Source organism: Canis lupus, chromosome 23, assembly GCF_003254725.2.
Source record: "Canis lupus dingo isolate Sandy chromosome 23, ASM325472v2, whole genome shotgun sequence".
NCBI classification, from domain to species: Eukaryota; Metazoa; Chordata; class Mammalia; order Carnivora; family Canidae; genus Canis; species Canis lupus.
Genome location: NC_064265.1, coordinates 32,548,305 through 32,563,948, shown reverse-complemented (window position 1 = coordinate 32,563,948; position 15,644 = coordinate 32,548,305). Strand labels below are relative to the sequence as shown.

The following is a 15,644-nucleotide window of genomic DNA, read 5'->3' as shown; positions in this document are numbered from 1 at the left end:
TACGAGAATATAAGCACATGCAGTGCAAGTGCTACAGACATGGAGCTCACTGCCTAGTGGCAGGGAAGACTGAGCCGCATGTAAAAAATAACTGAAAATAGGATTGCTTAGTGCGTGTTAATAGCCATAGCCAAGTAAAAGCTAGATCAAATGGGAATTATCTAAATCCAAGAAATAATTACATAAATTTTTCAAATAAGCAATTTTTAGCTAAACTTGTAGTGAGCACAGTGTAATGTGTAGACTTGTCAAATCACTACATCTTACACCTGAAGCTAATGTCTAACACTACGTGTCAGTTATACATCAACAAAAAATATATAATAAAAAAATAAATGATTTTTAAAATGAAGAGGCAAAATTCAATAAAATGAACTGACAGAGTAAGGCAAAACACAACAGTATCAGCCAAGGCACTGTGATACCTACTGAGGTCATTATATACCCATCTTCATTTTTATATGCAATGTTAGTTTTAACTTTTTGGAGGTATGAGCAATTTACCTTGCTGCCTGAGCTGACAATTAAGGTCTAAGAGGAATCAACATAAATGCTTGGTATGTAGGGTTATAATCAAGTATGATTCAGACAAGTTAATCACATACGTATATGTATACCGGCTATTGTGCCACATGATGATTAGGTATTAGCAGTAAATTGCTATATAAATGACAGTTACTATGGCTAAACAAAATTTTCTTTTTAAATTTCTCTACGTTGTCAGCTTCAACACTGGCAGTTTTTCCTGATGTCACATAACAGATTGATGCTCATTACCTGTAAAATAGCAAAGTCTTTCCTCTGACTCCCCAGCATGCAGAGACCCCTACCCTGACCGGACTACACTCTTTTCTACGCTTCCCTTGGCCATCTGTGGAGTCCTTAGGTTTTCTTCTTTCTTCTACTGAATCCATGGAATGCTAGAGGGTTATTGAACCATGGAGCAGGGCAGGCCTACCACGGTAGAGGTGGAAGGGCCACAGCAGGAGGATGGAGACAAGGCTGTGGAAACGTAGAACAGGATCCTCAGTCAGGAGGTGGGAATATTCAGAGGAGGAAGGTTGATCTACGGAACTTGTAGTCCAAACAGAACAGGCTAGAGGTCTCTGACAGGGAGGCACAAATCACTTGGATTGGCTGTCCAGGTGTGGTATGCCCAGCACACCAGGGAACTACTATGTCCCTGAATCTGGACAGTTTCTCCTTGTCTGCCTGCCTGAAGTAGACCACAGAACTGTTTGTTTCTCTCACACAGACTACTGTTAGCATGTTAGAAATAACCATTTGGCATTTATGCAGTTAATGTGTTATCTCTAAATGCAGATTAAATTCAGCCTTACTAAATTCTGTCTCCTGGATTTAGATTCATAATTCCACCCCATTCAGACAATTTACCATCTTGGCTCATACAGTTGCCATCTCTCAAAGCTTTTGGTAAGAAAATGCCAATGCCCTGAAAGAACCTGTAATTTATTTGGGTGGATACTGATTGGAAGTTAGCTAATGGCATGTCAGCATATGTTCAGGGGAGATAACACGCAGTACAAACAGCACAATGCCCAGAGTTAGAGGACTAGTCTCCTGACATGTGCTGGTTCTATGACTTCAGGTTAAGTACTAATAGGACTTCAGTTTCCTCAAGTCTAAAATAAGATTGGAAATAGGCGGGCTTTTATTTCTGCAATGAGAGTTTGCTTTTCCTTAGAAATATCTAAGAGATCAATAGGCAAGTTTTAAGATAGGGGAGGGGTGAGGGTGAGAATAAAAGAAAGAATTCCTTTTCATTTCCCCTAAAATCACTCTATTTACAAATTACTTAACAGCAGTAACAAATGTCTGAATGCATGGGGTCTTAGGAGTTTCCACTTGGTATACTTGCCCACATGCAACATTTAGTAGTGTACTAAACCCCTCTGCCTCTTGAAGCACAATCTGAAACCACTGCTAAATCCTGAGATATGACTTGATTCTTCAATTTGCATACAAGATAAAAATAAAACTCAAACAAAACAACGTACTGCTATAGATGGTGAGCTGGGGCATATTGCTGAGCTGGGGAATGCCATGATCAAACATAACCTGATGCTCATGCTCAGTATTAATTGTTTGAGGAGACTGGAGAGGTAGCATCCAGTTACTGAAGATGTTCAGTAGTCCCAGAATGAAAGGTTAAGATACTAAATTAGAAGCAGTTGGGTATATTGGAAAGTATCAAAGACTTGGTTCCTAGTGGTGAATCCATTTATTTCTGAGTAGAATTAGTATTGAGCTGGCCCAATGATTCCTTGTCTGACTTCAGGGCAGAGTGATGATCAATGGATGAGAACAAAAGAAAAAAGACATTTATACTCAATACAAGGGAAATTTTTCTAACACATTAGGCTATTTAATGATGGAACAGGTTGCTTGGCAAGATAGTGAGCTTCCTGTCACTGAAAACATTCAAGCAGAGAATCAATTTATGTGTTGATGATGTCATGGATGAAATTCCTATATTAAATGGGAGGATGTACTGGGAGACCATTAAGGTTTTATTCAAACTTACGGAGTTCCATGAAATGGATGACATATCCAGGATGATATAGATGGATCAAATAAATTTTTTCAACATGGGGGAAAAACCTAGCCATGCTTAAAAACAGAAAGCAAAGAGACAGTGAGGAGAGAGAGAGAGATTAGGATTGCCAGAGAAAGAGAGATTATATATCATTTAGTAGTTATATTACCTTTGCAATTTTTCCCATTTCATAGATGTCTGCTTTCTGATCTTCAATATCCATGAAAGCAGTTTCAATTTTGCTTAGAGTCTGTTCATGGTTACTGCAGGCATCTGGGAGTCCTTCGGGAAAGTAGAACTGTGGAATGTTTATGGACAATGGTGCATTCACAACATTATTCACATGAGGAACAGGGGAGAGAGGTCGGGGACTACTTGGAAAGGTGGCTGTAGGTGGAAGTGGCGTTCCAGGTTTCTTTTCTGGTTTATTTTGAATCTGGAAGGAAAATGTGATTATGAAACACAAAAATTCTCAACAGCATATACTTCTTGAAAGTCCTCATCAGTAATAAGAATAGAGACAGCAGAGATGAAGAAATCACTCTATTACTAGGGTGATAAGTGTGCTTCTAGGGAATGCCTATCCATAAAAAATAAACACATTAATTATCTGTCAATATTCGAATTTAAACAGATTTATGCTTTAAAAATCCTACAGTACATTTTCCCATCAATTATGTTCTAGACATTTAAGAGCAATGTTAGCTGACATATTAAGGAGTATTCAAATGTATTCTTAGTCTGTTGGAATTGGAGTAGTAAATTCTTTCTGAAGACTGTTCATCTTTCTGCACATTTCTACTTCTACTTTGACAGGCAGATAAGAGTAAGTTCTTTTAAAATGCACACATCTAAAATATATTGGGGGGGGTGTCTTTTCACCTTCTTCTCTCTAGTTTGACTTTGTTTAGGTAAAATCACTGCCAGTCCCTGATGCAGAGAAAGCCTTTGTTAAGAAAATTAAAGCATCTTAGTTTTTGGAATGTCTTCTATCAGGTTGATTTACTTGCCCCTTGGGGCATGCAATTTTTTTTCTATGATACACACTTCTTTCATTTTTGGTACACTCTAATAATAGGCAGGGATCATGGTCATCAATTTCATTGCAGCCAAACTCCCTTCAGAGTTTATTAACTCATTTATAGTTTATGTCCTTCCTTTGTCCAAAAAAGATTTCATGTGGTATGCCATAAAGAAACATAAGGACGGTATAAAGGGGGGACAGGCAGGCAATGAGGAGATTAAGATTATCCATGATTTAGGGAAAGGGGAGGGGAGGTTCACTAACATTCAGGTAAAAGTCTACTTTACCAATGAAGACTAAATTGAGTTTGGAGATTCCGAGCAGAAAAAGCAAAAAAGATTCCAGAGTTTTAATTTCTTCTCTTAATTTTGATCAAATTATCTATCAAGGCTCATGAGCATGGCACTGTGTTAGGTACTACATAAAGTTATCAAAGAGTGACATGACTGTTGATCATCATGAACACAAAATATTACCCAAATGTTAACTTTCCTTAAATAATCCGAATGCCACTCCTAAAGTTTGAACAATGATTTATTTCTAAGTAGTAGATCTGAATATCATATTTCCTTTTGACATATGGGCTCATAACAGATCTTTAAACTCAGGATAAAAATCTTGGCTACCCTTGAAAAGCATAAGTATTACAGGAAGATAGCTTCATTCACACAAATATGTGATGAATATGATTTAGTCTTCTTTTGTCACACATGACACATTCTTAGATTAATATCTGACACTAATACATAGAGTCCGCTCATATATTAATACTACTGGGGATATAAAGACCAGTTGGTCATACCAAGATTTTGCTGCAGTATAAGCATGTCATCCCTATAAAGCAACAGTCAAAGAAAACATGGCACAGAGAAAAGTGAGGCTAATGAAATATGAAAAACGTAAAAGAAAACAGTGATGGCTTACTAGCTCTGTGACCTCAGGAAAATTACTTAACCTTTTAGAATTCAGTAATAAAACAGATTATAACACTTCTTGGAAGGTTGCTGTGAAGATTAAAGGCAATTACAGGACATAACTAATATAGGTAAAGGGTTCAGAACTGTGCTAGACACAGATATGTCCTTATTTAAGAGCCACAAGGCTAAAGGGTGAGGTTCTTAAAAGGCTAAATATAATTTGGCATGGTCCTTCAGATTCAACAAGAAATAAAAGAATTGTTTACATTTGTAAAACAATTTAAAGTTTACAAACCACTTTTGATTTGACAAATTGATAATCGGTTTATAAACATTTCTCTCTGCTTTAATGCTAAATCTGTAAATATTATTACATAGTCCCATGAGTCAGTAACAGCAGAAATTGTTCCTAATCTTCTACAGGGCATATAATTCTTCAGGGGCTTTACATTTAAATATAATAGGTCATTTATATTAGTGATATCCCCTTTCTATTATTCTATGCTGAAACAGGTCTGTGAGACTACAAGTGTACAATCATGAAAATTCTTTTTTTGTTTCCCCAAAATGTTTCCCATGGTGTGACATCCAGGCAGTTATAACTGTAGGATTAAGACCACTGGTGCCAGTGGGGATGAAATCCAATAGTTTAGTGAGCACACACGAGCAGAGGTTTTAAAGCAAGGCCTTCTATGATAACTCTACACTTTTGCTTCGACAGAAGTAAGTAACAATTGAGAACAAACCCTGCTATCTGTCAAAGTTTTTATTTAAATGGGTATTCAATTATATAATCTACTTTGCTTTCCTTAGTGTACCTCTTACCATTAAGCAATTCACTGATAGGAAAGTATTTATCAATTCATTGGTCAATCCCATATATAACAAAATTGATGTTAATATTTAAAAGGGAAAAGAAAAAATGCATTTATTTTGCACTTTTATATGTTATCAATTTACTTTCCACTGAATTCAATACAAGATACATAATTTAAAGTATTTTAATAAAGCTGACCTTTATAAATGCTATAGAATAAGACAGTTAAATAAAATTTGGCAGATTTACTGGCAAGTTCAGCATCTGCTCATTTTGAATAGAATGGTTTCATTCAAATTGAGAAATAGCATTAAAATAGAACTATTAGGGGAAAATGTCTCAATTCTCCATTTCATTCTCCATTTATTAGCCTATAAATATAGTATCATTTAGTTAGTACCCTTATACTATTATGTCACTGTAGCATTTCCAATATTTGGCCATTTTTTATTTAAAAAAAAAGCAATTTCATATGGTTCACTCAATCTGAAATCACTCTGAATCAGAATAACTATGAAACTATGGTTTCTTACTGGATTCTGGGTGGCCATCACTTGTATGACCCTTGATTTGTATTGCATTCAAGGTAAGGCAAATTGTTTGATACAACACTGGCCCTAGGTATAAGAAAGTAAGCATGGGTTCTGCAAAGTTATCATCATAGGCAGAAATGACTCAGTATCACAGCTTGCTGAGGGAGGACATTCCTTCACAACCCAGAAATTAATTGCCATCCTTTGTTAGTTTCATACATTATATCACACCCACACAATTGTCTATATATATAATTAGTTCTTCCTGAAAAAAAAGATTACCAGGCCTGATACTTTAAAAACAATTCATTACAGATGTATTACAAACATCGTCTATTGATTCAAAGTGTAAATAAGGCTTTTAACACAGAAATTCCAGTTTCTCAAAGACATTTCTACTAAAATTTGTAAACTGTAAGATATTTATTGAGGTGTATTTATTGTCTCTAAAACTGGATTCCCTCTCTACAAGAGAAAAATGTGAGTACTGTACTTCAGGTCCAGAAGGTCTATTTTTAAACCTGTTGGAATCTCTCTACAAATAGCTTTCTGCAAATAGCTGAATAGAGGACACAGATTAATTCCTTGATCTAATATCAAGTGAGCTGTAAAATTATTTGTAAGTTAGTTCACTGGGTGGTTTTATTAGTAATAAAAATATTTTAAAAGAAACACCCAAGTTCCAAACCTGAGTCTGCTGAAATGACTTCAGCCGCTTCTTAAACCGTGACGGGAGAACAAAATCACAGCCCCTGGCCAGGAAAGCTAACTCTCCCCTTAAATCCGGGTCCCTTCGTAGAGATGTTTCCTTGATCATCATCTTTGAAAAGTGGATGTTTACTTAGCCACTGTCCAGCACACTTCTGAAGACGGTCAGATTTAATAAGTTGTCAATCTTGTCGGGTAGAAAGGTATTTTCTTCTTATCTCCAAAGGAAATTAAGTTCAAGCATTGTGCTCTCCCAGTCTCCAGGGACCACAATCCATGCTTGTTCTGACATGCAACTGGTTTCCAAATATAGCCAGTGGCTCCCAATACCTGCTCATAATTTTCAAGTTAGAAACACGCCTGCTATGGGCCTGTTGCTCCTTGTAGATAGCTTTATGTCAAATTGACCTGCACATGTTGAGAATACAGAGCCTTCTGGGAAAGGAAGCACCCACTACTCTAGCACCAAAGTTAGAAACATTACAGCTGGACCTAAAAATAGCAACTTCTCAGATAATGCCACCTTCTTAAACTCAGAGTATGTGAAGTGTCAATCCACATAAATCAGTTTCTCTTCAAACTATTAGAAAAAAGAACATGTTGAGCATTTTTAGTTTTGCTATTTAGTGTTTTATGAAAAAACAAGCTATACTTCAAATTTGAACCTGCCATTTTAAGAAGAGTGTTTTTTTTTTTTTCTGATATGAAGGGAAGCAAATATCCACAACCCTCTAGATATATCCAGTTAAAATATGGAGAAAAACTTTCATCCTCAAATAGTAATATAGAAAGAGATTTGTTGGCCTTATATTTTAAAATTAAATCCTTTTTGGGGGGCTTATGTGCAGAAGACTATCTCAGTTCCCAACACACTGTTGAAGTGATTCTGGATCTGGGCACATTTGAAAATTTATTGTCAAAGTGTGGGTTAAGAAAGTCGAACAACTGGGGGTACCTGGATGGCTCAGTCAGTTGGGCATTTGCCTCTTGGTTTTAGCCCAGGTCATGATCTTGAGGTTGTGGGATTGAGGGCTCCTCACTCAGCACAAGTCTGCTTAAGATTCTGTCTCCCCCTCTCCTCCTGTCCCTCCCCAACTTGCACACTCTCTTTCAAAATAAATAAATTAATAAAATCTTAAAAAAAAAAAAAGAAAGTTGGACAACTGAATGCCATAAGAAAGCAGCTTGGCTACAGTAAAGGTACGAAAGATGATCAAATAGTAATGACATAATATGTCTGGAATTTGTGAGACTTTCTTCTTCAAGGAGTTTTAAATCATCTCAGATTTTTAAAATATTCTATTATTTTATTATATGCTAAACATCTGTCCCACATAGTCATTTACAAATAAATCTTTAAACATCCTCTTCAACCTCATTTTCGATCACATTATTGATCTGTATTTATTTTCTATTTCTAGAAAATATAAACCAAATATAATTACCAAATAAACCCCCAAAACAAAAAATAAAAACAAAAAATAGCTCACAAGTCTCTTCTACTGAACTTCTGTCAAATTTAGTGGGAATTAAATTCTTTGGATTTACATTGTTTTCTACAACTTATCTTTTTTTTCTTGACTTCCTTTCAAGACAGGCTGACACTTCATACTGTGTATATTGGGTTTATATGTCTAAACCTGTGGTTTTCAAATTTTTTTCTTTGTAAGCTGTGGAATTCTCCACTCATACAAAATTTTACATGAAAACTTTCAATATATAGTATGGCTGATAGAAGTTTGAAACCACTGGTCTAATGCTTTAACTTGGACCCTTCCATTTCCCCCAATTTCCTCTCCTGGGACTTACACATGAACTTGGAGCGCTAGCTTTCCCTGGTATTTTCCCCTACACTCTTGCCTAGAGTAATCTTTTCCTCCTTTATCAAAAAAGTCTGTTATGAATAGCACTAGGTCTTAGGCTTATGATTTAATGCTTTTTCAATTAAACCACATCTTAAATTGTATTGCCCCTGTTCTTCCCAACAGCAATGTGTGGCTTTAGGGGAGTGACTTGTCATCCTTTTCTGAGAATGCTCCTTCTCCTCAAATCACATACACTCACACCACCCTTCAAAATCCAACTCAAATTTTACCTATTTCATGAAGGCTTCCCTATGTAAGCCCCCTTTACTACAATTCTCTTAATGAAATACTGTTCCTCTTAAATGACCTCCATTTAACCTATTATCTGGTTTAGCCAATGATCTCCATTTCTCCTGTAAAAGAGAGAACCTGATGCCTGGAACACACTGGTCCGTGACTAACAGTTTAGTTTTTGTTATGCTCTCATATTTCTTATCACAGTGGTTGAATAGTATGCTTACTAACAGTTGGTTGTGCTTGTACCTGCTTGTTTATGTTGGTTGTACCTTTTTTACAGTAATTATTTAGTTTATTTAGTATTATTTAGTTCAATTACATATTACGTTAATGAAATATGAATGTGGAAAAAAGTCACTAAAATTCATAAGATTGAAAATAAAAAGTCTAAGTTGAATTGTTTTATAAAGATTCAGTAAAAAGAGGGCACCTGAGTGGTTCAGTTGGTTGGGCGGCTGATCCTTGGTTTCAGTTCAGGTCATGATCTCCCACTCCTGGGATCGAGCTATGTGTGGGGCTGGCACTCAGCAGAGTCTCTGTCCCTCTCCCTCCCACCGTGGCCCTTCCCAAATGAGCACAGGTGCCCATCTGTGTTTTTTTTTCCTCTCTCTTTCTCAAGTAAATAGATAAATAAATAAGCAAAACCTTTTTAAAAAGGTTCAGTAAAGGCAAACTGTTAGTAAAACTTTTTTGCTGTAAAATTAGGTATGGGTGAGATAAAGGACAAAAATCATTAAAATCTAGGAGGGAAAAAATAAAATAAAATCTAGGAGGAATCTACATTCAAATTGTTTCACTACTGACTTAAGTTCCTTCTTCATTTTAAAGAAACTAACCTGGAAATCAGTCAACAAATATACTGAGTATGGTTTATTAAAGAAAGATGTCATGGAACTCCAATTTCCAATGACACTCAAAGACAAGGCTTTGTCCTTCTATCAAAAGATCTAAATAAATTAATGTTCTGAGTTAAAATAAAATGTTTAATATATACATAGAAAAAAAAAAAAAAAAAAAAAAAAAAAATAATATATACATAGAGTTTATGATTCCCTACTGAGTAACTATCAATCCCAATCATGCCCAAGTAAAAGGGCTTCTACTGCAATATTTTATAATCTGATAATTATTTTCCAAAGAGTCTTAACTCTCGAGGGCAAGGCCAATTTTATAGTACTCAACAAGTATTTTTCTGGCCATTTATTATATATAGACAACTCACGGGGTGCCTAGGGTATGGAGATAATAAATAAGTGGTCTCTTCTTTTCTCTACCATACCTAGCATAATGCTGGTTTGGAGCAAAGGACAACGAATACTTTCATTTCATTCACTTCCCATAAATCTCTTAAGTTTCAAAGTCAGAACAGAAGTTTTAAAAAAGCTTGCTCTGTTAACAAGGGGATCCCTGGGTGGCGCAGCGGTTTGGTGCCTGCCTTTGGCCCAGGGCGCGATCCTGGAGACCCGGGATCGAATCCCACATCGGGCTCCCGGTGCATGGATCCTGCTTCTCCCTCTGCCTGTGTCTCTGCCTCTCTCTCTCTCTGTGACTATCATGAATAAATAAATAAAATCTCAAAAAATAAAGAATAAAAAAAATAAAAAAGCTTGCTCTGATAAATAAATAAATAAATAAGCAAGCAAGCCTGCTCTGCCACACTTTTTTTTTTTTTTTAAGATGTAATTTATTTATTTGAGAGACAGAGAAAGAGCAAGCCAGAAGCAGGAGGAATGGCAGAGGCAAAGAGAGTAGTAGACTCCCCGCTGAGCAGGGAGCTTGATGTGGGGCTCTGTCCCAGGGCCCTGAGATCATAACACTTAACCAACTGAGCCACCCAGGCACCCTATGCTACACTCTTAAAAAAATATTTCTCCATTTCTTTTGATGATGAAGTGAGCTCTAAGTTTTTTATCTAACTGCTTTCCAAAGAAATCAGAGGGAGAAAAGATCAGATCCCCTAAAAGGGCTTAGGAAAGAACTGGTCTATGGCAACAAGTTAGTAATGGAAAAAGACTATCATGACATTGGATAATTTGCTTTTTACTTATTAACTTGTTCTTGTATGGAAGTAAATGTGTTTGGTTCTAGAAAGGATCTCAATGAATTAGTTTCAAGAAGTATAGAACTGGAATATAGTTGCAAAGAATATGGTTTTTAGAGAGACCTCTTCTTTACTGGGAAAGCATCAAGTATAAGGAATTTCCCTACTGATGCAAACATGACCTATGATCTACTCTCTTTTCTGCTTCATGGGCCTGGGTGTTTCTGGGTGAGAGTTTTTCCCTGGAGGGACTAACCAGAATGAAGAATAGAAAACCATTAACACATAGTTTATAAATTCAGCTTGAGACCATGGAAAGGCTGGAACTGTGGGCATTTATAATGGAAAGAGTCAACTGTAATGGTCTTCCTAACGTCCTGGAATAAACCAGATCTTTTTCCTGCCTTCTGCAGCATATATGAAGTACATCCAAATAAGATAACTAGCTAACAGTAGGTGTTTCCTGCACAGCTGCCTGCATCTCTCCTTGGCTTGCAGATCATTCATGAGCATATTCTGTCTGAAGAAACACACTTGTCCTGTCTAGACAATGTGCTCAACCTGGGTGTTCAAGGCAACTGTGTTAAGACAGCTTGACCAGAGGATGAAAAAGACTTGTATTCTCTTCTGGGGATGACTGGGATCCATTACTTGTTATCCATCACTTGCTACCTAGACTGAGGTTCCTTATATGTTCCATATATGTCCCCCTACAGCAAACGTGCAAGGATGATAATCCTTGTGGTGGGCTCCTGGGTACAGAGTTTTACAAGTTCCCTGGCAAGATTAAATGGAAGAGAGGCTAGCCTCTACTATAACCCTAAAAAGTAAAGGACTCTTTAAGAATAGCCTTCTAAGAAAAGCAAGAAAGCAAGGACTTATCAGTCCTGAAACGACCTAAAGAACTGAAGAGTGAGTCCAGAAAGACTGTACCCTTAAGGAAAGTGAGACTGGGAAGGGCAAAGGAGAGTAAAGCTGTGTGTGACACCCAACACGTTCCATTTTTTTTAGAATTCATTCTTTGGGGCTTAGTTTGAAACTCAGGATTGATTCTCTAGAGCTTTCTAAATCCTCTTATAATTCCCTGCCCTTGATCCTTTCAGTGAAGACAATGGTGATATACAATATTAATTCTTCCTCTCTCTGGAAAGAATCAACTCTGTGAGATGTTTTGAGAAAAAAAAATGAGTGGATTACAAAAGAAAGAGAAAATTTGAACAATTGCCTGAAGAAGTAAATCACTGATTTTGATTTGTATAAAACTGTTAAACAGTTAATACTGCATATGCAATGTGTTATGCCAAAATAAGTCTAGCCTTTATTTTATAAACAAACTTGTAAAGTCATTCACCAGCTTCAGCTGAACATAACTATGAAGACTGAGATACCGTCAACCAAGGCCTCAGAGTGAAGGCCTGTGGGGTAAACCAGGCAGCAAAGCTGTGAAAATCTGAGTGACAGAAATACATAGCACAGCAAGTCTTGGAAATGAGCTCAGTTGTGTTGAATATTAGAATAAGGTCCAGAAAGACAACAGAGTCACTGTGAAGTAACACTAAAGATTCTGTTCAAAGGATGCTATAGAAAAAAAAAGTTACACGTTAAAAAGGAAGCTCTGCTGTATCAGGAGGGTACTTCTGATTCAAAAAAGGAAGCTGTTTTGAAAAACTTAAAAATACTAAACCAAAAGCCTTCTCTGTCCACACAAAGACTTGTATGTGAATGTCCACAGCAGAGTTATTCATAATAGCCAAAAAAGTGGAAACAGCCCAAATATCCATCAGCTGGTAAATGTATAAACAAAATGTCGTATACACATACAATGGAATAGGATTTAACCATTCAAAGGAATGAAGCCCTGATACATACTACATGACGAACCCTGGAAACATGCTAAGTGAAAGAAGCCAGATACAAAAGACCACATATTGTATGATTCCATTTACATGAAATGTCCAGAAGAGATAAATCCACAGAAACAGAAAGTAGGTTAATGGTTGCCAGGGACTGAGGGGAGGATGGAATGGGGAGTGATTGCTAATGAATATGGGTTTTGGAGGTGATGAAAATGTTCTGGAATTAGATAGTGCTGGTGGCTGCACAACCTCATTGAATATGCTAAAACCTACTGAAGTATGAACTTTAAAAGGGTGAATTTTATATTTACATGAATTGTATCTTGAAAAAAGGCTTTCTCAACTTGGCTCTAATTGGCAGAGTAGTTAAAAAAGGTAATAACTTGGAATCATAGACTTAGCTTAAAATACCATTGCAAAGGAGGTTTAAGAGAAGAAATTGATTATAAGCTAATTAGTTAATTACTCTTAATCCTAAATTTTGATCTCTCTCCCCTTTAGGCTCTAACTTGGTGTTCACACATTGTTTAATCACTTGTTTTGTGCAATTGATATATTTTACTCTTAAAGAATGAACACTGAAGTGAGGAAGAAGGTTGGGTGGTGGTTATGTATGGCTTCTTTGCTCCTGGCCTGATCCTTGAGCCTTAAGTTTATTGGTTGCAGCAAAACAAGAGATCTAATAAGCATTCTGCGTCTTGCTTCAGTTGCCTCCAAATGACAGGAACACATTCCATGACTAACAACAGAACCTACAAACCAAATATTTTTGCCTCTCAGTATTCCTAATATTTGGAGGTAGATATTCTTCTAGGATCTGGGGCAAGGTGAGATAATTAAGAGTCTAAAATCATTAGACATAATAATTCTTGGACCTTTAGAATTGGTAGTTCCTAGAGTTTTTCTGTCCGTCTTAGTCTGCTTTTCTTCTTCCCTCTCTCTTTCAGGAATTACTTCAATTAGAGATTGTTCATTATAGAGCACAAGAATTCAGTTTTAGCCTACCAATATATCAGACAACTAAAGTTAGGAGAAACAGAGGGTTTCCAATCCACTGACATTACCACAGTACATGTCAATGAACACACAATGGCAGTTCTATAAAATACCTTGCCCAGCATCTTCATTGGTTGTGTGTGCGTGCGTGCGTGTGTGTGTGTGTGTGTGTGTGTGTGTGTGACTTCTCAGTAATTTTGGGTGAGAGCTCAATTCACAGATGTCAAATGAGAAGGCTGGAATTGATGGCCAAAACTCTAGTGATGAGAGGTGCCTGGATGGCTCGGTCAGCTGAGCATCTGCCTTTGGCTTGAGTCATGATCCCAGGGTCCTGGAATCCAGCTCCACATGGGGCTCCCTGCTCAGTGAGGAGCCTGCTTATCCTTCTCCCTCTGCCCCTCCCGCCCAATCCATCCTCCTCAAATAAATAAAATCTTAAAAAAAATGTTTTTTTAAAACCTCTAGTGGTGAGCATTATAAATAAAATAGCTGATAGAACTGTGTTTCTTAGATGCCAAGTGCCTTTTATAAGCCTTGTTTAAAGATGGGAGAACTGTAACATGTTTAACTGCTGACTGAAAGACCTAGTAAAGGGGAAAAATTGATGAAAGCAGGAGAAAAAAAGGCCAATCAGGGAGGAAAGTCCCTGAGTTAATGGGAGAGGATGGGACCTACAGACAAGTACAGGGGTTGGTCTTACCTAAGTGCCCAGATCATTCACATGTAATAACAGAATAGTAATAATAGTAATAGAATAGAAAAGGAGAGAGTAATAGAAAAGGAGAGAGTATACGGGTACTGATATGTTTAGGTGGCTTGCTAAAGATCTTCCTTCTGATTGGCTCCCTTTTCTTAGTAAAATAGGAAACAAGGTCATTAGCTGAAGGTGAAAAATGGAAGAGGAGATGTTAGAAAACAGAGAAGAAGGTATGAATCATTTGTAGAGTGGCAAAGTGAAAGATTAGGGAGCTGTCGTAGGATTGCCAGATAGCACTGAGGGCCCACTAGAGGTTGGTGGTTATGTATTGTAAAGACCACTGAGTATTGTGTGATTTTCTCCAGCTAAGGTTAGCTGCACAAATAAAAGCTCAAAGAAGACAGAGAACACAATTTAATGTAAGCTGCGGTCTTTCCGGGGCGGGGGGCAGGGGGGGTACTATGAAATGAGGGTAAGACAAAGAAGCTGAGAATAGATTCAGGAGAATGATTTAAATGATGAACTATGGCAGTGGTTCTCAAAAAGGATCATGCACCAGAATTACCTGAAGGGTCTGTTAAACCACTGATTGTTGGGTCCCATCCTTACAGTTTCAATTCAGTAGGTAAGGGCTGGGGCCTGAAAATATGTATTTTTATCAAGCACCCAGGTGATGCTGATGCTGCTGGATGGGAACCATACTTTTTAAACCACTGACATAAACACAGAACGAAGGAATGAGTAGCTGAAGGACAGAGGACAACTTCAATTGGAGAGGTCAAGGAACTGAGAAGCTTGTGTACTAGACGCTTCATCTACTGAAAACTCACAAGACTGTAGCAAAAATAGTATTGGGAAGTGTCATAAAGTCAAGAGAGAAGATCTTCAAGAAATAAGGGAAATTGGGCAGCCCCGATGGCCCAGTGGTTTGGCGCCTTCAGCCTGGGGTATGATCCTGGAGACTCAGGATGGAGTCCCACGTTGGGCTTCCTGCATGGAGCCTGCTTCTCCCTCTGCCTGTGTCTCTGCCTCTTTCTCTCTCTCTGTGTCTGTCATGAATAAATAAAATCTTTTAGGAAAAAAAAAAAAAGAAGGGAAATAACCTGGGGGTAGTAGATGACTGCAACCAGAAGAAGCAATCAGGTGGTGAGTCTGATGGCAGTAATTCAAGGTTAGAGGAGAAGTAGGAAGTTTCAGGGAGGTAGGAAAAAGAATAGCTTGGAAGTAGCCATAAAAAGCAAGAATATTCACTGCTCTCTCCAGGCCTCTAGTGGGTGAGAAGGCAAACTGGGAAAGAAAAAAAGCCAACCTTTCACATGGCTATCTTGAGAGAGAGAGAGAGAGAGAGAGAGAGAGATTTCAGTTAAAATACGGAGGTAAAGGGAATGTTTAGGAA

The 15,644-nt window shown here is 37.4% G+C and overlaps 1 protein-coding gene across 7 annotated transcripts in view; it reads right to left on the bottom strand.

The window, feature by feature from the left end:
• The window catches only part of PPP2R3A (protein phosphatase 2 regulatory subunit B''alpha), a 187,994-nt gene that overhangs the window by 108,816 nt on the left and 63,534 nt on the right, over positions 1–15,644 (bottom strand). For 6 of the 7 annotated variants that reach the window (XM_035704779.2, XM_025448920.3, XM_025448918.3 and 3 more), the window contains one exon: positions 2,727–2,993. In XM_035704779.2, the coding sequence (XP_035560672.1) occupies positions 2,727–2,993 (267 nt within the window). Of the gene's footprint in view, positions 1–2,726; positions 2,994–6,536; positions 7,025–15,644 lie in introns of those variants that run through there. The other variant, XM_025448922.3, reaches the window with a different exon arrangement.